Source organism: Balaenoptera physalus (assembly GCF_965194825.1).
Source record: "Balaenoptera physalus genome assembly, chromosome: 1".
NCBI classification, from domain to species: Eukaryota; Metazoa; Chordata; class Mammalia; order Artiodactyla; family Balaenopteridae; genus Balaenoptera; species Balaenoptera physalus.
Window position 1 is genome coordinate 96,187,224 of NC_138882.1, and position 23,806 is coordinate 96,211,029.

The following is a 23,806-nucleotide window of genomic DNA, read 5'->3' on the forward strand; positions in this document are numbered from 1 at the left end:
CAGAGGTCAGCAAACTATGGCCTACAGGCCAAATCTGGCCTGCTGTCACAAGACAATTTTAGAAAATAGCAGGATATTACTCTGAATCTGTGGGAGCTACCTAACTGGAAGCCAAAATACAGCATTGGCAAAATAGAAAAAAAAAATTAATTGTGGATGAGAACATTTTAAATGTGAACTTCTTTTCCATACAAAAAGGGTGAAACATTTAAAATCCAGGATAAAATCTGTACAATGAAATACTATGCAGACATTTTAAATGATAGGGTAAAAGTATATTTATCGACACTGTAAAGAAAGATATTTCATAATATACTAAGTGAAAAAGCAGATTACAAATTAAATATGACCTCACTTAAAAAAAATTACACTTCACTGATTCTAAGAGGCACATTTTTTCACATTAACATCTTTGAAATTAGGATATGTCTTAAAACTGATAGCCATGATAAATCATGGTTTAATTGGAAGCATTCTTTCTTAGAGGTACAGAAAAGTAGTGCATCTCTCCATCAACGGTGTCTTAGATTTGATGAAACACAGTATATGTATTCCTCTATGTCCGTAAGTTTATATATGAAACATAACTATATGTAGCACATATTCATTCATTCTTTCAGTAAGTACTTATTGAGCCAGGCAGTGGTGATTGTTAAAATAGACATGGTTCTTGCTCTCACAGACCTTGCAGTCAAGTGAAGGAAACAGACACTGAATGCATAATTCAAACTGAATTGGCATCCTGAAGAAAATAAATAGGCTTCTATAAAAATACATAACAAAGGAACCTGACCTAGACTGGGGACTGGTGAGGAAAACATCCTTGAAGAAGTGACACGTTAGCTAATTAATGAGTAGGGACTGACTAAACGAAATGAATGGGTGATAGAGAAGCATTCGAGATTAAGAGAACAGTATGTGTGAGGGCCTGTGCTAGAAGGAAACATTCTTAACCAGGGCTGAAATGATGCCAGTGGGGCTAGTGCAAGAAAAGCAAGAAGAAATGGTGTAAGATCAAATCTAGAAAGGAAGAGAGGAAGAGGAGAACAACCCAGGTAGAGGCTCAGAGGCCATATTAAGGATTTAGCCCTTAATTCTAAATCATGGGAAACCACTAAAGAGCAGGGGAGTGGCATGATCAAATTTGTGTTCTGAAAAAAAATCACTCTGGAAAAAATACTAGAGGGAGGCCAGAGTAGATAAAAGGGAGGTTGTCTAGTAGCCCATGTAAGTGATGAAGACAGCCTGGATGAGGGTAATAGCAATAGGAAAAAATGAGTATAATCAAGAGGCATTAGGACATACATGGTCAGGAGATACATGCATGTCCATACATGCATGTGCGTGCATGTGTGCGCTCTCTCTCTCTCTCTCTCACACACACACACTGCAAGACTACATTTCCCTTCATAGAATTTATCTCAATTGTACTATATAATTATTTGTGTGATTATTTACTTAATGTCTATTTCCCACCACCAAACTATAGCCTCCATGAGGACAAGGACAATGTTTTATTCAGCACTGTATCCCCAGTAACCAGAGTACCTATGACAGTAGTCAATAAATACATAAAGAAAATTAACAAATTAAATATATAAATAAATACAAAATATACCAAATCATAACAGGTTACCTTTGAGGGGTAGAACCACTAAAGGTTGAAATTTCTGTCTCTTGGCTTACTGCATCTTTTCTAATTTCTCTACAATAATGCACTTATAAAATTAAAACATTAAAAATTTTTAATATTATAGAATGAAAAGAGTTAAACTGTGAAAGTAGAATGGGAACTATCATACAGATACTGCTTTTCACATAGCTTAAAATAAAGCAACAACAAAGGCCCCACCTTTATGCAAACAAAGTATTATTGTCATTTGTTATTTTAAACAATTGAAATGTTTCCAACAAAGTTGAAGCCATTAACTAATATCTAGAGAGGGTATACACATTTGACTTCAAGACTCACAAACATCTGCTGTAAAATCTCAGCTATCGCATGTACAAAAAATCCACAGCTGATACCATACTTAATAGTGAAAGACTGCTTTCCCCCTAAAATCACGAGCAAGACAAGAACATCCACTCTTGCTATTTCTTTCCAACACTGTACTAGTATGGTTCAATGCAAAGCAGTTAGGCAATGGGAAAAAAAGGAATCCAGATTGGAAAGGAAGATGTAAAATTATCTTTATTTGTAGATGACATGATCTTGTAGTTAGAAAATTATAAGGAATCCAAAACTATTAGAACTAGAGTTCAATTAGAAAACTATCAGAAAAAGAGTTCAAGAAGGGTGCAGAATACAAGATTACAAAACTCACTGCATTTCTATACACTAGTAAAGAACAACTGAAAGTAAAATTAAGGGATTTCCCTGGTGGCACGGTGGTTAAGAATCCACCTGCCAATGCAGGGGACATGGGTTTGAGCTGTGGTCCGGGAAGATCCCACATGCCGCATAGTAATGAAGCCCGTGTACCACAACTACTGAGCCTGTGCTCTAGAGCCTGCAAGCCACAACTCCTGAGCCCGCATGCCACAACTACTGAAGACCGCATGCCTAGAGCTCGTACTCCGCAACAAGAGAAGCCACCACAATGAGAAGCCCGCACACTGCAACGAAGAGTAGCCCCCACTCGCCGCAACTAGAGAAAGCCCATGCACAGCAACGAAGACACATTACAGAGATAAATAAATAAATAAATTTTAAAAAGAAGGATCTTTAAAATAAAATTAAGAAAATAATTCTACTCACTATAGCATCAAAAAAAAATACTTAGAAATAAAATTAACAAAAGAAGTATAAATCTTGAACTCTGAAAATTATAAAACACTGCTAAAGAAAACCTAAATAAATCTGATCATGTTTATGGATCAGAAGCCAATATTGTTAAGATGGAAATACTTCCTAAAGTGATCTACAGGTTCAAGCAATCCCTATTAAAAAAAAATCAATAACTTTTTTGGGGCAGAAATAGAAAAATCCCTAAAATTTATATGGAATTTCAAGGGACCCCAAATAGCCAGAACAATCTTGAAAAAGAATAAAGTCCTGGTTTCAAAACTGACTACCACCAGAGAAAGACAAATACATATGATATCACTTATATGTGGAATCTAAAATATGATACAAATGAACTTATTTACAAAACAGAAATAGACTCATTGACATAGAAAACAAACTTACGGTTACCAAAGGGGAATGGGAGGGGAGGGATAAATTAGGAGTCTGGGATTAACAGATACACACTACAGGTAACTATATTCATTATCTTATAATAACCTATAATGGAAAAGAATCTGAAAAAAGAATACACACACACACACACACACACACACACACACACACACCGGAATCACTTTGCTGTATACCTGAAACTAACACAACATTGTAAATCAATTATACTTCAATTGAAAAAAAAAAGAAAGAAAAAAACTTACTACCAAACTATAGTAATCAAAACAGTGTGGTACTGGCATAAGTATAGATATAGGATATAGATCAATGGAACAGAATTGACAATCCAGACATAAATCATTATACTTACTTATGGTCAACTGATTTTCGACAAGGATGCCAAGACAATTCTTGGGGAAAGAACAGTCTTTTAGCAAATAGTACTGGGATAACTGAATACCCACATGCAAAAGATAGAAACTGGACCCTTTCCTTACAACATATTCAAAAATTAACTTAAAATGACTCAAAAACCTAAATATAAGAGCTAAAACTATAAAACTCTTAGAAGAAAACATAGGAGAAAAGCTTCATGACACTTGATTTGGCAATGATTTCTTGGATATGATACAAGTATAAGCAACAAAAGAAAAAATAAGCAAATTGGACTTCATTAAAATTTAAAACTTTTGTGCAAATACTCTAAACCGAGTGAAAAGGGAACCCCATGGAATGGGAGAGAGTATCTGCAAATCACTTACCTGATAAGGGATTAATAATAAGAATACAGAAAGAACTCCTACAACTCAACAACAACAACAACAAAATTCAAAAACAGGCAGTGGACTTGAATAGACTTCTCCAAAGAAGATATACAGATGCCCAATAAGCACATAAAACGATGCTCAACATCACTAATCATTAGAGAAATACAAATCAAAACCACAATGAGCTATCACTACATATCCATAAGGATGGCTATCATTTTTTTTTTAAAAAGAAAGAAAATAACCAGCGTTGGCAAGGATGAAGGATGTATGGAAACTGCAACTCTTGTACATTGTTGGTAGGAATGTAAAATGGTATAACCACTGTGGAAAACAGTTTGTTGGTTCCTCAGAAAGTTAAACATAGAATTAGCATATGACCCAGCAATTCTACTTCTAGCTTTATACCCAAAGGAACGGAAAACAGGGACTTAAACCCTGGTACACCAATATTCATAGCACCATTATTCACGACAGCCAAAAGGTGGTAACACCCCAAGTGTCCATCAACAGATGAGCACATAAAAAAACGTGGTATACATATATATATACACACACACACACACACATATATATACATATATACATACACACACACAATGAAACATTGATCAGCCATAAAAAGTGGTGATACAGGCAACAGCATGGATGAAAAACATCATGCTAAGTAAAAGAAGCCCAGCACAAAAGACCACATATTGTATGTGATGAATATGCTATGCTAGAATAGGCAAATCTATACCGACAGAAAGTAGATTACTGGCTCCCAGCGTGGTGGTGGGGTGGTTAGGGAAGAATGGGTACTGACTGCTAGTAAGTACTGGGTTTCATTTTAGAGTCATGAAAATGTTCTAAACTGATTGTGGCTATGGTTCACAACCCTGTGAACATACTAAAGACCACTGATTTGCACACTTTAAATGGCTGAATTATACGGTATGTGAATTATATCTCAATAAAGTTTTTAAAAAACTCAGCTGTAAGAACAAGGATCCTGCCACAGGAACCTTTTTGTATAAGCAAAGACGCATCAAGATAAAGTATTCCCAATCCTGCTCTACAACAGCAACACCCTATTTATTCATTATTAAGCATGGGAAAAAAACAACTTTCTCCTACAACCCAGTTTCGCATCTGTGCACCAGGCAAAAATTCTCAAAACTACCATATCGTTTCTTTACAAGGTAACCTCCCATTGTACCTTAGCTTCTAAATCTAATTTTATTTGGTTCCACTTCCTAGGAATATTTACAATGCAATCTGTTTTCTAAGGTTGAAGAGATGCCACAAAATAGTTGGCCTAGGAATGGCACTTTACAGGCTATAATTGCTCGGAGCAAGGTTTCTTAATCGGGGGGGTCCACGAATTCCCTAACTTTGTATATAAAACATTGTGAGCATATTTTTCTGAGAAGATCCATAGCTTCATCAGATTCTCAAGAGTCTAAAACCCAAAGAGGAGAATCAATGGATTGGTTCAAGTAACTGTGGTTTTGCATCATTTAATCTCCCTCACACTTTTTTGTGGTTGTTGTTAAAATAAGGAAGGTGGTTCATGTCTCACAAGGTGAATGAAAGACTGAAAAATTACAAAGCTCAATGTAACTGGTTACTTATCATACGAACAAATCATTTTTTATGTCTCACTCGGAGACAAATCCAAAGAGTCAAATTTTTGGAAGTTGGTAAATGTTACATCTACTCTAAAATGGACTGAGGAGTCAAAATTCCAGGTTGAATAGGGAAAAACACTATTTTGCTCTTTTCTCTTTTAATGGTTCAAAATAACCATTCATTTCTCAAAAAAACTAAAAAAAACCCTGATGTACCTACTGTGTCCCAGATGCAGTGTCAGTAGCTGAGGATACACTGGTAGAATCAAACAGTCTCTGCCCTCAAAGAGCTTACAGCATAGTAGTTAGAACCATTTTTTTGAAAGAACAAAAAATGAGAATTCACAATTTACTTCCATGGCAAAACTTTTTTCCTTAGGACCAGTTTCTTAGGAAGTGGTAGCATATCTTCTAAAGCTTGTCTGTTTTGAAACATAGATAATTTGTTACAATACTTTTCAACTCATAAGATTTCCCTCCTAAATCCTATGTTACAGAGACCTAATACACATCACAACTTCTAGGGTCCAATGTGTTTCAGTATGCAGAGAATAATTACTTCAGTGTGTGTCATGTATAAAAAGGAATAAATAGCATTGAATGAGCCAAAGTTTGCTCTTAAAATTCCAACTTCACATCCTTACTCTACTTTCATATCCTAATTCACAAGACACATTGGCTGACAAGCTAAGTCTCTAATAAATCATTACAGATCTGGAAAAGTAGCAATCTAAAGTAATATAAAATAAAATCCTTTTTAAAGTTTAGAATTGCAAATATAACTTCAGACTAAGAAGCAGGTAGAGAAAATTCCATTCTTTAAAAAATTATTTTTAATTGGACTATTCTTTCCCTACAATCTAAATACTTCACTAGTACTTCTATTCCTCTAGAATCTTTCACCAGTAACTACTTGCTTTCTATTGCCATCCAAATAAACACTCTTACCTGATCATATTCTGAAGCACCAGGATAAAGAGGCCACCCCAGGAACAGCTCAGCTATCACACAGCCCAATGACCACATATCAATAGCTTCACAAAATGGTAATCCAAGAATAATTTCAGGGGCTCTAGCAAAAACAAAAATAGCAGATTAAAAAAATTACACATTATTTTGGGAAACTTACTATGTCGATTAAGTCTTGTTTTAGTATCAGGTAAAGGTACATTGATTTAATGAAACTGAAAACAACCTTTGGTATAAAATCCATAATTCGAAACTCTTGCCCCAGATGTGTTTTGAAATTCAGAGTTTTTTTAATTTCAGAAAGGTACGACCCATGCATAAACTACATACTTCATAATAATCCCAATGGAGTTTAGGAAAGCATCCCATAATCAAACACATTAATGCTTCTGCAACAAAACATATGAGCAATCACACTAAGCCAGACAAATACTTTAAACAGCCTTACATTGATTCAAGTCAGGTCTTGCCAATAAATAAGTTTATACCAAACTTAGAAAAAGATTTTTAGCTTTGAAAGCTTTCTGAATTTAGAAATTACAGATAAGGGATTATGGACTTATTCTTTTTATTCTTAGAAACTTTTTAATTACAGAAAAATCAATTAAATGGCCTGATCAATAAATACCCCTTTATGACAGAAATGCCTTCTGTAGAGACACAGTGGTTCACATCCTAATTCCATTATTTAACAGCTGTAGGCAATTAATCTTTCTGAGCCTCAGGTTCTTTTTTTTTTTTTCAACATCTTTATTGGAGTATAATTGCTTTACAATGGTGTGCTAGTTTCTGCTGTATAACAAAGTGAATCAGCTATACATATACATATATTCCCATATCTCCTCCCTCTTGCATCTCCCTCTCGCCCTCCCTATCCCATCCCTCTAGGTGGTCACAAAGCACCGAGCTGATCTCCCTGTGCTATGTGGCTGATTCCCACTATGAGCCTCAGGTTCTTCATTCATAAAATGGAGATGAGTACCTCCTACTACATAAGGTTGGGGTAAGGTTAAAATAAATAAGTAAAAAATAATGATGATGATGATAATGATGTCGTTCAAATATTAAAGCTCTTGACCAGCGCTTGGCACATGGTTAGCATTATGTAAGTGTTAGATAAAACAATGACTATTATTATTATACCATCATTCTTTTAAAACTTTGAACTCTCTGTGTGCTTTCAGAAATATTCATTTCCACTAATGCTCCACATGAGAAACCCAACCCTACGAAACCTTAAAGAGAAAACTATGGTAATACTATAAACTAAGAGCTCTCTATATATGAATATATCCAAGGCAAAATTATTATCCCCTCTATATTATACTTATAGAGGAGGAAACAGAGGCAAATAGATTAAGTAATTTGCCCAAAATCACACAGTTAATAAGTGGCAGAGCTAGAATTTGAATCCTGGTAGCCCACCTCTGAAGTTGAGTACATTATACTGTCTCTAAATAAGTAAAAGTTAAATACATACCCATCTATACTCATCTATTTGGCATACATGGTATTTTTCAAATTGTAACTAAAATTAAGAGATAAATGGATTCAAAAGGGGGATGATAATAATAGGTAATATATTGATAATAATAGATGACACTTATATAGTACTTAGTATGTGTCATGCACTGAGTTCTTTATAAATGTGGGGTTCACTTAATTCTTACAACAATCCTATGAAAGCAGATATTATCACTATTAAGTAATCAATTATAAGACACACATTTTTCACATTTTAACATCTCTGAAATTAAGAAGATTCCTGCAAATAATGGTATATTTTAGTTTAATGGCAGTGTCTTTACTTTCTTATTGGTACATAAATAATATTATATTTCATCTTATAATCAATGGCACCTTAGATTCTACGTAAGAAAGTACTATTTCCATTTTACAGATGTAGAAACTGGGCACTGGCAGGTTAAGTAACTTGCCCAAGGCTGGAGCCCAGGCAGTCTGGATCCAAGGTCTGAGCTCTGAAACACTTTATCATCTCCAAATAATTTCCTTTCCTTCTTACAAGTCACAGAATTTGAATCTGTAAGGACACTCCAGATCCAGATCCCTCATTCATCAGGAGCTAAATGGAAAAGCAGAACTCTCCATTAGGAACCATCTAATAGGCCATGTCTCCTCATGAAGTGCCTAGGTTTCCCAAATTTTATTCTTAAGCAGTATGTGCTTATTGTTGCATTGTGTGTATGGGGGAGGGGCGGCAGACAAAGACTGAGTGGGGAGGGTATAAAGATATTTCCCTAAATAAGAATATCCTCCCAGAGTAATTTTCTAAGTAGCCCCTAGAAAATGGTAAATTAGAGGACTCCATAGGGTCTAAAAACTTCCCTGATCCTTGCACAAAAACAGCAGAAGATCCAGGCCTGCTGGGACTTACACTATTTGACAGCTAAGGGTGGAACCACTAATACCATCAGTTTTTGGGCTATTTGATGTGAACTGTGGTTTTGTTAGCCAAAGAAAACAAAAAAGTGATATTCCTGTTGCAGGTGACTAGAGCCCCATATTACTGATGGAATTTCAGAGTTCAATTAAATACAACCACTGTGGCATGTTTGATAGCATTAATAAACTAGAGGGTAAGAGTACCCAGAAACATAAAAGCCTTTCTAAAATTGAAACGGAACAAAATTTTTACTTTCACTGAGCAGACTGATTAATTTCTAAGTTCATGACAGTGCCAAAAATAGCTGGCAGGGAGAATACAAATGGCTTTGTGCCAAAATAAAAACTGGGCTTAGAACATTCCTAAACATCAACTGAAGAGCAGCAGATTGATTTTGCCATTCCCACTATACCAGGAATACATTTTAAAATCCAAAAGGCAGGTCACAGGGAGGGGCCAGGCCACCCAATAACTTACTTCTTTAAAAAGGTAGCCATAAGATGTGATAACTGTTAGGCTTCTAAGGCTTAAAGTTTAAGGGAAATTAAGAAAAACACCAGTTCCATCCCCCAAGCCCCACTAAACAAAAAAACCCTGAAGACTGACTGCAATCAGTTTTTCCATTTGGTCTCGCTCTGCTTCTGGAGTAACAAAAGCAGCTAAGTATTTCAAGTAAAAGCTCACCCAAAACAGTTAACTCTACCACATCTACCATGCAAAAAGGTTAAGTATCAAAAGAAAAAAAAGGAAAGCAGTAAAAATAAAGTAAAATAAAATAAGGCTGCTCAGTCTATTGAGGACTTCTCACTTTCATTAGAGCCTAAAAATGTTAGACTTACGTAAACTCCAGGAAGCAAAAAGACTTAAGTTATCTTCTTTTACTGAACATCATTTAGAGCAGGTTCACCTCTAAAGACTGAACGTTTTAACCTCTGAATTCAGATCAAAACTCTTGATAATATTTTCATTACTATATCACCTTTCCCCTTGGCCTCCAACATTTCTCAATCCCTCAATATAAACTATACCCTGAAATTCTTGTTCTACTTCATCTATATAATAGTTAATTACTCTTCTAGGTCCCTTTCCAGCTCTGACATCCTAACAACTGGGCAGTAAAAAAGATTACCTATTAAAGCACAGGAAAAAGGAAAACAAAACTAGCAGTCTTCCCTTTAGTAGGAAAATGGCATTAATTGTACTTTGGACATGGTGACTCTCCTCTTTGAAGATACATCCCATCCTTCGAGAACAAATACTAAACAGGCTTTCATTGCTATAACCAGGAGGTAGAAATAGCAATCCTTGCGTTTTGATTTCCCAACTTCAAACTCCTTTAAATTGAAAAATTCCACGTAAGTCATAAAGCTCTATTTCACTGGAACCCAGAGCAAGCTGAGGTTGGAATCACTTAATAGCACAAATCATTCTCTGCTCATCTTCATGAACACTCTTGTTTCTTCCCATCCATCTCAGAGGCATCAAACCAAATAAGAGATGTTACATAAAGTCTAACTTCCTACATCTGCGGCTTAGGTGTTAACTGTGGTTTCAGTGTCAGATGAAACTGGATTGTTTGTTTGTCTAGGATAAACTGAAAATATGTTTTCCTTATCTAGATCTTGTCCTTCCGTACATAACAAAGTGATCTCAGCTTTAAGGCCAGCTAGCCTGTTCAGAATGGAAAAGCACTGAGCTTATAAGCATGACAAACCTTTGTGCCTAAAACTCAAGCCCCAAAGACAGCAACTTTTCTTGGAATTAGTCTACATTTACATTTACAGTGGGCTAGGAAATAAAGTACTTTATTTTTACTGCCTGAGTCATTTAGCCATGCCCATGGCCAACAGAGACAGCATGGTGGCAAAAATTTATGTCAACTGATAGTACTTTGGCATGTTATCAGCAAGATGAAGCAATGTAAACAATGCAATGTAAAAAGGAGGGTAAGAGGAAGGCTGGCTCTGGAGCCAGAACGCTTCAATGGTCAAAAGGATTTCAGAAAGGTTTTCTGAAAGACAAGAGGGTGAGGATTTAATGGACTCTAATAAAGCAACAATGCAACATGCACAGGACCACTGTGGATAAAATTTATATAAAGAAGTAATGCCTGAGCTGCTATTCCACTTGCCTTAGGCTCATCATCAAGTATTACTGTGATAGAGTTTTAGAAAACTATAAAAAGAAAAGATAAAAATAGATTAGGGTGGATTGGAAGACAATGTTGTTAAGACGTCAATACTGCGCAAAGTGATTTGCAGACTCAGTGCAATCCCTATAAACACCAATGAGGTTTTTTTCAGAAATAGAAAAGTCCATCCTAAAACTCATATAGAATTTCAGGAGACTCCAAAAAAGCCAAAACAATCTTGAAAGAAAATAAAACTAGAGGTCTCACACTTCCTGATTTCAAAACTTATTACAAAGCTACAAGTAATCAAAAAAGCATGGCACTGGCATAAAGACAGACATTTAGAACAATGGAACAGAAGGGAGAGCCCAGAAATGAACCCTCATATATATGGCCAAAGGATTCTGACAAGAGTGTCAAGACCATTCAATGGAGAAAGGACAGTCTTTTCAGCAAATGGTGCTGGGAAAACTGAATATCCACATGCAAAAGAATGAAATTGGACCCATACTTTATACCATACAAAAATTAACTCAAAATGGATCAAAAACCTAAATATAAGAGCTAAAGCTATTTGAAGAAAACATGGGGGAAAGCTTCATGACATTGGTTTGACGATTTCTTGAATATACCAAAAGTATAAGCAACAACAAAAAAGACAAATAGCACTTCATGAAAATTTAAAACTTTTGTGCAAACGACACTATCAATATAGTGAAAAGACAACCCCACGGAATGGGAGAAAATATCTGCAAATCATATATCTGACCAGGGATTAATACTCAGAATATATAAAGAACTCCTACAACTCAGCAACAACAAAAAACAATCCAATTCAAAGATGGACAAAGGACTTAAGACATTTCTCCAGAGAAGACATACAGATAGCCAATAAGCACATGAAATGATGCTCACCATCACTAATCATTAGGGAAATGCAAATCAAAACTATATGAGATATCATTTCACATACATAAGGATGGCTATTATCCAAAAAAAAAAGAGAGAGAGAGAGAAAGAAAATAACAAGTGTTGGTGTATTGGTGAGGATATGGAGAAATTGGAATCCTCATGCATTGCTGGTGGGAATATAAAATCGTGCAGTGGCTGAGAAAAACAGTTTGGTGGTTCCTCAAAAAGTTAAAGAATTACCATATGACCCAGCAACTCTACTTCTAGTTTTATACCCAAAAGAATTGAAAACAGGGACTCAAACACTTGAATGCCAATGTTCATTACATCATTATTCACAATAGCCAAAAATGTGGAAACAACCCAAGTGTCCATCAACAGATGAATAGATAAATAAAATGTGGTATATACATGCAATAGAATATTATTCAGTCCTGAAAAGGAATGAAATTCTGATACATGCTACAGAATTTCAGAGATTAACCTTGAAAACATTATGCTAAGTGAAGTAAGTCAGACCCAAAAGGAGAAATATTGTATGATTCCACTTATATGCAATATCTAGAATAGGCAATTTCATAGAGACAGAAAGTCAAATAGAGGTAAGAGGGGTAGGGGGTAGGAGGGTGGAGTAGTTACTGCTTAATGGTTACAGAGTTTCTGTTTTGGGTGATAAAAAAAATTTGGAAATAGATAGTGGTGAAGGCTATACAACACTATGAAGATACTTCACAACACTGAATGGTACATGTTAAAATGGTAAACTTCATGTTAGGTAGGTTTTATCACAATTAGAAAAACAAAAATATGTAGATGGCATATTTTCTGAGTCCCTATACAGGTTAAAATGTCCTTACATTATTTTCACACATAATATAAAATTCTTAGTTCAGAATTTCTATTTCCTCAAAATTTATTATAGGCATTTGGTATGTTGGACACATCTCTTGATAAAACTTATTTTGTGGGTTATCTTTTTTTATTGTTTCACTTCGTGATTGGGTGAGTGTACAATCTGTGTTTAATGCATGACCATTAAAATAAATACAAGATTCCTTAAAATTAATAACTAGACAGATAAATGACATACTGAGAAATAAAAGCTCATTTAAAGACATTCCCGTCTTCTCTCTTTCAGTAATGCTCCTTGGTTACAGTACAGACAAAATTCTATATACCAGCATTTAAGTTCTGTCCCAATAATTATTATATATTGAAAAGATAGCTTTATTAGAAGTATCAATATGGAAATATAAATCACTAAAGTATAAGGTGTTTGGGTCAAGGCCATTTTAGGATAACCAAATAAGTTCATATGCAAATAAGTTCAAATGACTATGGAGAATATTAAAACGAGAAGAGACCTTAGCAATCATCTAATCCAATTCTCTCTATTATGCAAGAAAGAAAATGTAAAATAATAAAATGTTGCTAGAGTTAAACTTGGAATTATTCCCAAGGCATCTTACCTGCCAAGATAGGAACCTGGGAAAAATAGCAGCATATGCCCAAATTCCTCATATATAAGTAAACATCTTATATATTTAAAACACTTTAAAATGGGAAAATTAGGTATAATGGTAGTAAAGAAGGAACCAGATGCTACTATAATTCAACTAGGAACAACCTTCAGAATCAGACTGAATTAATCTTTCTAGAGTTAATATTTCAGAAATAAAATAATGTTACGTATAGGAATGCCACACACATGGAATATTAAATACTAAATATATTTAGGATAATACTAAAATATATTATCCTATTCTGTGTTGAAATCTGTAAATAAATTCATTGTTATACGTAGCCCTTTGTAATGTATGTTAAATATAAAGACAGATCTCTAGTCGAAGACATGCTTTTTAGCATTTGCCACTTGCCTGTAGTAACGTGACTGTAAGTAGGTTGAGCACACAGCTTTGGAAACGTGACTAGCAGAACCAAAGTCAATGACCTTCACTCGGTAGGGTTGGCGCACTGGATCGACCAGCATTATGTTTTCAGGCTTAAGGTCAGCGTGAATTAGACCAAGGCTCTTGAGCTTCATCAGGGCTGTGGCCACCTGCTGCAAGATTGGTCTGATGTACTTGAGTGGCAGTGGGCTAAACTTATTCTGCTTTAGAAAATCATATAAGTTCTGCTCCAGCATCTCGAACACAAGGCAGGTATGATTCTTATGCTGAAAGCACTCATAAGAACGAACAAAATTATACTCATCGGCATTTTCACTGCTTAGGCGGGAAAGGATGCTCACTTCAATCTGTCCTTGTCTGGCATAGGAGGGGTGGTTCTTCAAGATTTTAATAGCCACAATTTCCTTGGTGCTCCGCTTCCAGCATTTAGCCACCTGTCCAAATGTTCCCCGGCCTAAGAACTCCAAGACTTCATAGCTGTTTGTCATAGAGCAAAGGATCTCATGCTGGACCAGCTGGTAATCCCCTTCTCCACTGGAACTGCTACTCTTCGTGGTCACAGTGGTGGTCGTGGCAGCGGCACCCACCACAGTCCTGTTTTGCAGCATGAGAGGGGGATGTTCTTCTATGATTTGCACGCTACCGTTGCTGTCAACTTCCTCACTTTTTCTTTTCAATCCACATTTTTGATATGGCTCAAGCAAAGAAACGTTGCTTCTGTGAGTCAGGGTCTGGCTGCTTTGGAAGGTGGATGTAGCAGCACTGGCAGAGCTATCAGCAGCTGTTACAACAATATGCTCCACTGCAGGAGCTGGGAGGAGGAGGCCCTGGTCGTAAGCAGGGATGTTGAAATTTGCTACCTGGTGAGAAGAGTTGGCTTGCCCTTGTGTGGCTGGGAGGGTTTTGCTGTGGGTATAGTATTTGTCGTTGCTGCTCTGTCCAGAAACATCCCAACCAGAAGGCTCTATTTTCAGTTTCTTTGCACTGCAGAAGGCACTCGACGACACTGATGGGGGGGAAAACACCTGCAGCTGTGATGCCATACCTACATCAAGAAAGAGGAAGAATTAGGCCCTCAATTTTATACAACCCCTCAATTAGTATATCGGAAAACTTTCAGTTTAGAAAAAACAAGTAAACGTATATCTGGCTGAGGTTTTATTTTATACATTTTCCAAAACATGTTTCCTATTATAGAAAGATAAACTTTTTGGTCAATTACACATCCTGAATCACTTTTTTGAGACTCAGCAATAATAGGACATATTGTTAAAAGAGTATGAACATCTAAGATGGTTTATAAAATAAAAACAACAACAACAATAGCTTAGATGATTGATCACTTAGTATGTGCCAAGTGGTAGTCTAAGCACTTCATACACATAACTCGTTTAATTCTCACCACAACCTTTTGAAAAACATACTATCATTATTTCCATTCTACAGATGAGGAAACTAAGACACAGACTGGTTAAAATAATTTGCCCAAAATAACAAAGCTCTTAAGTGGCAGCACTAGAATTCAAACCCAAGCTCTTTGGCCCCCAAGTTCATTCCACAGCTGTCTTCATTCCTGCCCTGCTTAGCTTTTTAATCAATTATTTAAATGTAGACATAGATGACATGCTTATAAAATTCATAGATGAACCAAATTTGGGCAGGATACTCAATATTGCTAAGTAACGGGTCCAAAAAGATCACAAAGAGCAGAAACCATAAGGTAAATCTAGCTGATGACATTTAACACAAATATTGACTTCCTACTTAGGTCCAAAATCTGGCTAGCACAAAGCACAAGGATAAGAGATACAAGGTTTCGCAGGATCATATATGAAAAACACTTTGTTAGCAAGAGAAACACTATGTAATAATGTTCCCCTCCCCTCAAAAGCTAATTCAATCTTAAACCATATTCACAGAAAAAGTAGTGTCCAGAATGTGGCAAAGTGAAGGCAACCCACTCTACTCAGATCACAAAAGTGTCTAGCTCTGTTCACTACATTGTAAAAGGACCATTTACAATGTAAACTGACCAGAAGAAACTGACCAGAAGAAAGTAATCAGGATGAGGCAAAGCCCAGATGGGATCTCCTGAAGAACCTCGGGAAGTCATCCTTAGAAAAATATGGGGAAAGGTAATAAGAACTGCCCACCTTTCTGCCCCTGAATGTCCCATAGACACCTCAAGCTCAATAAGCCCAAAGACTAATCCCAAAGCTAATATTTTCAGAATAAAGTCCAAACATTTGACCTAGCATACAAGCCATTTCACATTTATCTTCTTCCTTCTGAATCACATAACCCTCAGATGCCTCGGGGCTCCACACTAATCCCCTCTTCTCTTACTCCACACTAATCCCGCTTCTCTTGCTCCACATTCCCTCTTTTCACTACTTCCCAGCATTAGTCATCTGCGAAAAAATAACAAATTTCCCTCTCTAACCCAGACTTCTCTCTTGAACTCCAAATCCTTATTTTCAAATAACCACTCCACACTTCAACTTGGATATCTTAGAGACATCTCAAATTCAAGATGTCCAGAATTAAACTTCTGGGCCTCCACCCCACGCCCAGTTTTTTACCTCAATTATGAGACACCACCATGCATCTAACACCTCAAGCCAAAAAATCAGGGAGGCAATGAGTCTCAGTTTCCTCATCTATAAAATGGTGAATTAAATGATTTAATACACACAAAGTGCTTAGTGCCAAAAACTCACTTAATATTATTATCCTGACTCATTCCCCTCCCTTGTTTCCCTCCCTTAATCCCCATATCTAACCTAAAATAAATCTTATCTACTTCCTAAGCATATTTCAGATCAGCCATTTTTTCTCTACCCTTATTGGAACCTTTCTAGTTCAAACTGCCAGGGGCCTCCAAACTCATCCTGAATGCACTCAGGGTACCTTTGCTTTTAAACTATGTATTATATATTGGAGGAAAGCTCTTTGTTAACCATCTCCCTCCTTCTGCCTCCAGGGTCTTTCACTGCTTTAGGGATAAAATCCAAAATCCTCAACTTGCCTTAAAAAGCTCCCCCAAAATCTGGCTGCTGTCTTCCAAAATCTCCCCACCTCGATTCCTCCACCACTCCAGCCATACTGCCCCTTCTTTCAGTTCTTGGGAGGCCCTCTATGTTGGAGACTTTCTGCTAGGAAAACTGTTTCTTCTCTCTCACACTCACACACTCACACACACACACACACTCCCCACAATCACCACCACCACTGCATTCCCACAACACCCTGTACCTACCTTATAACATTATTTATTTAATGTTACATTCCCGGATACTGTAAAAGTTCCATGAGAGCAGGTACCATATCTGTCTTGTTCTTTTCTTATATCACCAGAACCTACCACAGACTCTGGCAATATACAGACACTCAGTATTTGCTGGGTGATTTGACCACTGCCTACCAACTTCATTTCTACTCCCTACTACTCGTGTTAAACTGCAGGATTCTCAAATGCTTCTTTTGTTTTGGTTTTTTGACGTCCCTCTCTTTTATCTGTGCAGTCCTTGAGATATGGGGGAAGTCTCCACTCTAGTACTCACAGTGTAATTTTATTAGTCATAAGAGAATAAACACACACAACTAGAAAGGAAGGAAACATGACAAGGGATGTTACAGAACATAAAAAAACAAAGTATACATTTCTTTGTGCTTGAATGCAACTAAAAACCATCTGCACTGGACCAGATAGCTGGAAGGAAGAACAAACCCTCAACCTTCAATTTCTAAAATGCTGTCTGGATTTACTTTAAACAAGAGTTTCTATAATTTATATGAACCTTGAAGAGAAAAAAAAGTATAAATTAAAAGAATGTTATTGCGGGACTTCACTGGTGGCGCAGTGGATAAGACTAAGCGCTCCCAATGCAAGGGATCCGGGTTCGATCCCTGGTCAGGGAACTAGATCCCACATGCATGCCACAACTAAGAGTTCACATGCCACAACTAAGAAGCTCACGTGCCGCAACTAAGGAGCTCTGGAGCCGCAACTAAGACCTGGAGCAACCAAAATAAATAAATAAATATTAAAAAAACAAAAAAGAATGTTATTGCAATTTAACTCCTAGGTTACAAATTTACAAATCATCTTATTCTACCTATATCACTGACATAATACCAAACTATAATAAGAGAAAAACTGAAATCAAGTAATGCCTTTACAAAATTTACCTATTAATATATGCAAAAATATTTCTTGTCATAATACCAAACCGATTTCTGAACAACGAAAAGGAAGCAAATTTTTGAAATTTGTTTTCCATCGTATATTTGTTGAGTTCCTACTTTTAACAATCTATCAAAATACATAAGCACAACCTTCACGTACCTAAAAGTATTTAGTAAAAAATTTGAATACTATACAAAATTTGCAGTTTGTAGCTATGTATAGGAATATGGGGGCTTAAAGTAATAATACTGAAAAGAAGTCATGAAATGTAACTCCAAGTTTTTAAAAGTATGATGATCATAACTGGACACTTTTCAAAAGTACTCTGTTTACCAGAGGAATGTTAATGACAACCTTTCACCCAATGAATAAAATAACAGATACTGATGGCTTCAAATTCACACTGAGCACTGCAAAAAGCACAAGTTCTAGGAAATTGTTCCAACAGTTTAAGTATATAAATAAATATAATAATTCTTACTCAGTAAGACAAACTTAAGTCCACCCATAGCGAAATAACAACCCAGAATTTCACTGGCCTTCCCCCCCAGCAAGGGTGTGTGGTACTGAAGTCAATGTCATGCCACCAGGACTCTTACAGTGTGGTTGAGACTCAGCCTGACCTCAACAAGCACTAGGTGAGAACAAAATACAGAATCAAAATTGCCTAGAAAAATCTATACTCTTATTTATATAACACTCTGAAATTCAGCTAAAAACAGCCATTTCTAAAACACAAAATAAAGATACTATGTCCCACAAAATTTGCTTTTCTTTTTTTTTTTTTTGCAGGGGGTGGGGGGGGGGGTGAGAGGCAGTTTTCTCCCTAGGCTGAGACTTCCCAAACAAAACCATGGAATAGAATTAACATCTGTGGAAAATTTACAATGTACCACACTCCGTTAAGCACATTACACTATTTTCAATTCACATGAGAACAGCTCCCAATAAATTAAAAGCTAACTTCCTGAAAATGTTTCCCCTCTTGACTCTAGCAATAAACGAGTCTTTTCATTTCAAACCTGACTTTCCAAGGATTTAACCGTCTAAAAATAATGACAAACTTCCCCACTGCATTAATCCCAAACTAGAACAAAAGGCAAAAGGCTACTGGTACTTGTACTTATTGCTAAAAAGAGAACTGAGTCTTGCTAGACGCCAAGGCTTTCAAAAACAGTCAAATTAACAGCTTCCCCACTCCCTGCCATGGGCACATCTATTTCACAACATTTACTGGGTGCCCCACCCTCTGGGCACTACAGTTAGATAATCTTACCATAAAGAATTCAAATATTATAACTATGAATGAAATAGTTGAGTATGACAATGGAGGTAATCATTTATGTGTTTTGTCCTTAGTCTTGACTAACTTCCACCTTTTCCCAGACATACCAATAATAAATTCCTAATGCTTTTGCTTGGAGTCATCTTTGTCTTTTTGATTCAATTTAACAACTGGTGATCTAAATAACCTACCATCAGTACTGCATATTGATTTCTTCCTCTAGCACTTGTCCTCAGCTGACATGTACACAGATGTACATATTCTCCAGCACACTGATATATAAAGAGTATTCATATCATTAAAGTGGGTAAATAAGAATACACATTCTGGAAAAAGATAAGATTGCGAAGAAAACTCTTTCACTGGAACACCAAGTATCTCCCACCTACTGCACAATCCTGCACTACTTAGTCCAACAGCCTAACTTTCCCCAAATGGTACTCTCTAGCCCTCTTTTTAAGGTCCCTTCTCAATTCATTCTTCACCTTACAACTGAAGCTTTTAAAAATGCATATCTATCCCTCATTTAAAACTTTAGGATAGGGACTTCCCTGGTGGCGCAGTGGTTAAGAATCCGCCTGCCAATGTAGGGGACACGGGTTCGAGCCCTGGTCCAGGAAGATCCGACATGCCACAGAGCAACTAAGTCCCTGCACCACAACTACTGAGCCTGCGCTCTAGAGCCCAGGAGCCACAACTACTGAAGCCCAACACCTAGAGCCCGTGCTCCATAACAAGGAGAAGCCACCGTGATGAGAAGCCCGTGCACCACAACAAAGAGTAGCCCTCGCTCGCCGAAACTAGAGAAAGCCCGTGTGCAGCAACGAAGACCCGACGCAGCCAAAAATAAATTAAAAAATAAAGTAAAATAACAAAATAAAATAAAAACTTTAGGATAAAGTCCAAAATCTCTACTTTGGATTGTCAGGCTTTATAAGATCTGGACCCTGATTATTTTTGTAGCCTCGTTTCACTGACTCTTTCCCTCAGGCACTCTCTTTTCCAGTAATTCAAAATGCTTCTGGGTCTAGAGTAGGCCTTTATTTCTCCTGCCCCAGTTCCTTCATACATAACATTCTCTCTCTGAACTTCATTTTACCCTGTCTTCTCTTCTTTTAACTACTACTTATCCTTTTAGCCTTTACTTAAAGCTCACTTTTTCAATGTGGCATAGGCTGTTGGTCTGGACCACAATCTACTTTCTCCTTCATCCCAGGCACAAGGCTAGACTACATTTACCAGTCCCTCCCTCCAATAAAAAGTGACGTATGAGCCTTTAGTGTTCCATTCCCTTTCCACCAGGAGGAACCCATGGAGATCCAGTTTCTGCCCTGAGACAACACTCAAGGGTTGGGAGTGCAGCAAGATGGAAAGAACATGGGTACCTGAATGATCATGTAGAGCAGAGCAACCTGCCCAGCAGGAATGCTCACTTCAACCTGGAACATTTACTTTAGGTTGTTACATGAGAGAAAAACAAATTTCCTTCAGCAAGATTGTTTAGTCAGCCCTACGCACTGACAAATACATTCAGGATAGCCTTCTCCAGACCACTAGGTTAGATTTCCTGATAAAGGCTCCCACAGCATCCTCTACTACAGAAGTAGTAGCACTTACCACACTTGTACTTATTTCATTTATTCATTGAACAAACGTATTTTGAGCATCTAGTATGTCTGCTGGCACTGTTCTAGATCCCAGGGATAACAGTGGTTCCAGATGGACAAGATCCCTTATCTCCTGGAGTTTACTTTCTACTGGGGAGATAAACACCTCTCCCCCAAGAAAATGGCAGCTAGTGATAAATGTTATGATGAAAACAAACACAATGACATGACAGAGATGGTGGGAGGGGGAGAGATACTCTTTGGTGGTCAGGGAAGGCACTGTAGGATGGTGGCACGTAAAGCTGAGACCTAATTGGCAAGAAGAAGCCATCCCAGTGAGAGAACAGTTAGTGCCAAGATACATTCTTGGCCTATTTGAAGAAGAGACCAGAATGGATGGAATGGAACAAGGGAAAAAATAGTAGAAGCAGAACCCAAAAAAGGCAGACAAGGGCCAGAATACATACTGACTTGCGGTCACTCTGGATTTTTATTCTAAGTATGACTATTTGTAACTACTTATTTAAAAGCTGACTTCTCTACTAAACTGCAAGTTCCATGAGGGCAATTCCCAACAGCTGAGTAGGTTATCTTCTTCTTTTGTACCACCGGCATCAATCACAATGGCTGGCATACAGCGTGTGTCAAATGTTTGCTAAATGAATGACTATAAAGAGATCACATTACTGCTCCATATATAAATGTAAGAGGATCTCAGAAGTCATTCTGACTAAATTAGAGAAATACTCACATGAGATAGAAATTATAGTCTGTTGTCTACAAGAGAATACTTATTCTAAGTATAGTGATACAGAAGGAAAAAATAAGCTTGAAACCCTGAGGACAGCATTTGAATCAAAGTTCCCCACCCCCTTTCCTGTAGCACTTCCTTCACATGGAACCATGTGAAAGAGCCAGTTCCTCAACTAGTATGCAAAAATAGTGTGTGGAAGGTGGTAGCTGACAAAGAAGGAGCTCTACAATTCTATGTAATTTACAGCCATTTAAACTAATTTTGTAATATTTTGGTAAACTGGCTGAGTGGCGTTTTCCTTCTAGGCAGGATATTTTTTCCTAAATTTCAATTGCTCTCTTAGATTTATTTGGAATGACGAATCTATAGCAACAGAACAAAAGAAAAGTGTTTTTCGTATTTGGTAAAATGGTACTATCTTAGTATGTGCACAGGACAGTCTATAAGGTCTATAAAGTTTAGAATAAAGAAAACTATACCTCGGAGTTTCTATCATAAGAAAAATGACAAATTAACAAAAATGACAAATTAGCAAATCAATATGAAACATAAACACTAAGATAGGACTCTGTTTAGATCAGCCAGAAAAGGCCTATGGAAAATAGTACTCAACTAAGGTAACGACAGTTTGGCAGACAGAAGGTAGAAGGAGGTCTTAGATGAATGAGATAACTTTTGCCAGTATGCCAGGGGATATAGAAAAATGAAAAACCATTTAGAGTAATGCATTTGATTGGAGGAGAAGACACTGGCAAAAAAAGTACAGGGATTCTTACAGCTAAAATGGACCTTAAAAGACTTTCTAAAACCCTGTAATTCCAAGATTAGAAAAAGTAGACCCAAGAAAGCCAAACAAGTTTTACACAGAGCTAATGAGTAGTAATGCTGGCAAAGAATTCAGGTTTTCTGATTCTTTTTCATTAAGTACGGTGGGTAAGCACTGTACAAGGCGCTCTTAAAGAATCCAAAGAAATACACCTAAGTTTCCCTATCTTCAAAGCACTTAAAATGTTGCTTAGGTGATATGACACATAAAAAAGAAAAATATAAAAACAGGATGTAAAAATTTTTTAAGTGCCAAATTATGCTCTACAAAAATACGTAAGGCATTTAGGGAGATGGGAGATTAGGAACAAAAAATTAAAAACAAAAAAGGAAGCGAAAAGCAAATCAGTGATTATTGAAGTTGTACTTGAGAGAAAAATTATTTTGATGACTTGTGTTCAGAATGGCATAAAATTTAAGGGAAGAAACTGGGGAGAAATTAATAACTGTAACTTTTTAAAAAATGGATTGCTTTATATAGTCATGAAAATGAAAATAAAAGGGCCGATCAGGAAGTTCATGTTTGCAAAATTACTTCAAATTACAAAAGAACCAGTTACAATATATAACTAACAACAAGCTGCACAAGTTCCAACTGTAAGAAGTTTATAAGGCAGGTTTGGCTCACTGATTTCTACCAACACAACCACTGACTAAGCTGTGCTTATGAAAACAAAACCAGAGAATAAAAGAATTCTATTTTCCAGAGAACTGTGAATGTTGAGATAATCTCTTTTTTTCTTTTAGGAGAAAATTCTGACTTGGTTTTCAATCTCAAGTTACCAACCAACTTGCTCTGCAATCCATAAAACTACAATGTCCAAAGATAGCATAAACTATTCATGAAGATATCGCCCTCAAAAGTCCTACTTACTAATCAGACTCAGTATGTTTACAACATCTCATTCACCATTTTACTGGTAAGATGTTTTACTGGCGTGGCTGCCTCCAGTTCCAGCCACAAGTACTTTACCAAAATATCCTTCAAGCCTGGAACAGTGTCTTAAAGTCAATGATATCTTTCATCATACCATCATACCAGTTTTATAACACAGAACCCTGAGATGATTACAGGTATCTCCAAAATCACCAGCTGAATTAACAACTATTATATGACTCGTTAGTAGATTTTTAGATGTTTTACAGAAAGCTTTAGACCTACATATGAAAAAGAGCTGGTAAAGATTTGCATTCTCTATAATCTTAAAAAAAAAAAAAAAAGAACCCACTACAGACCAGGAATCAAAAATAGCTTT

At 36.7% G+C, this 23,806-nt stretch overlaps 1 protein-coding gene across 5 annotated transcripts in view; it reads right to left on the bottom strand.

Moving 5' to 3' along the window:
* HIPK1 (homeodomain interacting protein kinase 1) overlaps window positions 1-23,806 on the bottom strand; it is a 49,560-nt gene that overhangs the window by 24,188 nt on the left and 1,566 nt on the right. For all 5 annotated transcript variants that reach the window (XM_082458061.1, XM_082458058.1, XM_082458060.1 and 2 more), the window contains exons 2-3: window positions 13,858-14,935; window positions 6,513-6,636 (exon numbers count right to left, since the gene is read on the bottom strand). In XM_082458061.1, the coding sequence (XP_082314187.1) occupies window positions 6,513-6,636; window positions 13,858-14,933 (1,200 nt within the window). In that variant the 5' untranslated portion in view covers window positions 14,934-14,935. The remainder of the gene's footprint in view (window positions 1-6,512; window positions 6,637-13,857; window positions 14,936-23,806) is intronic.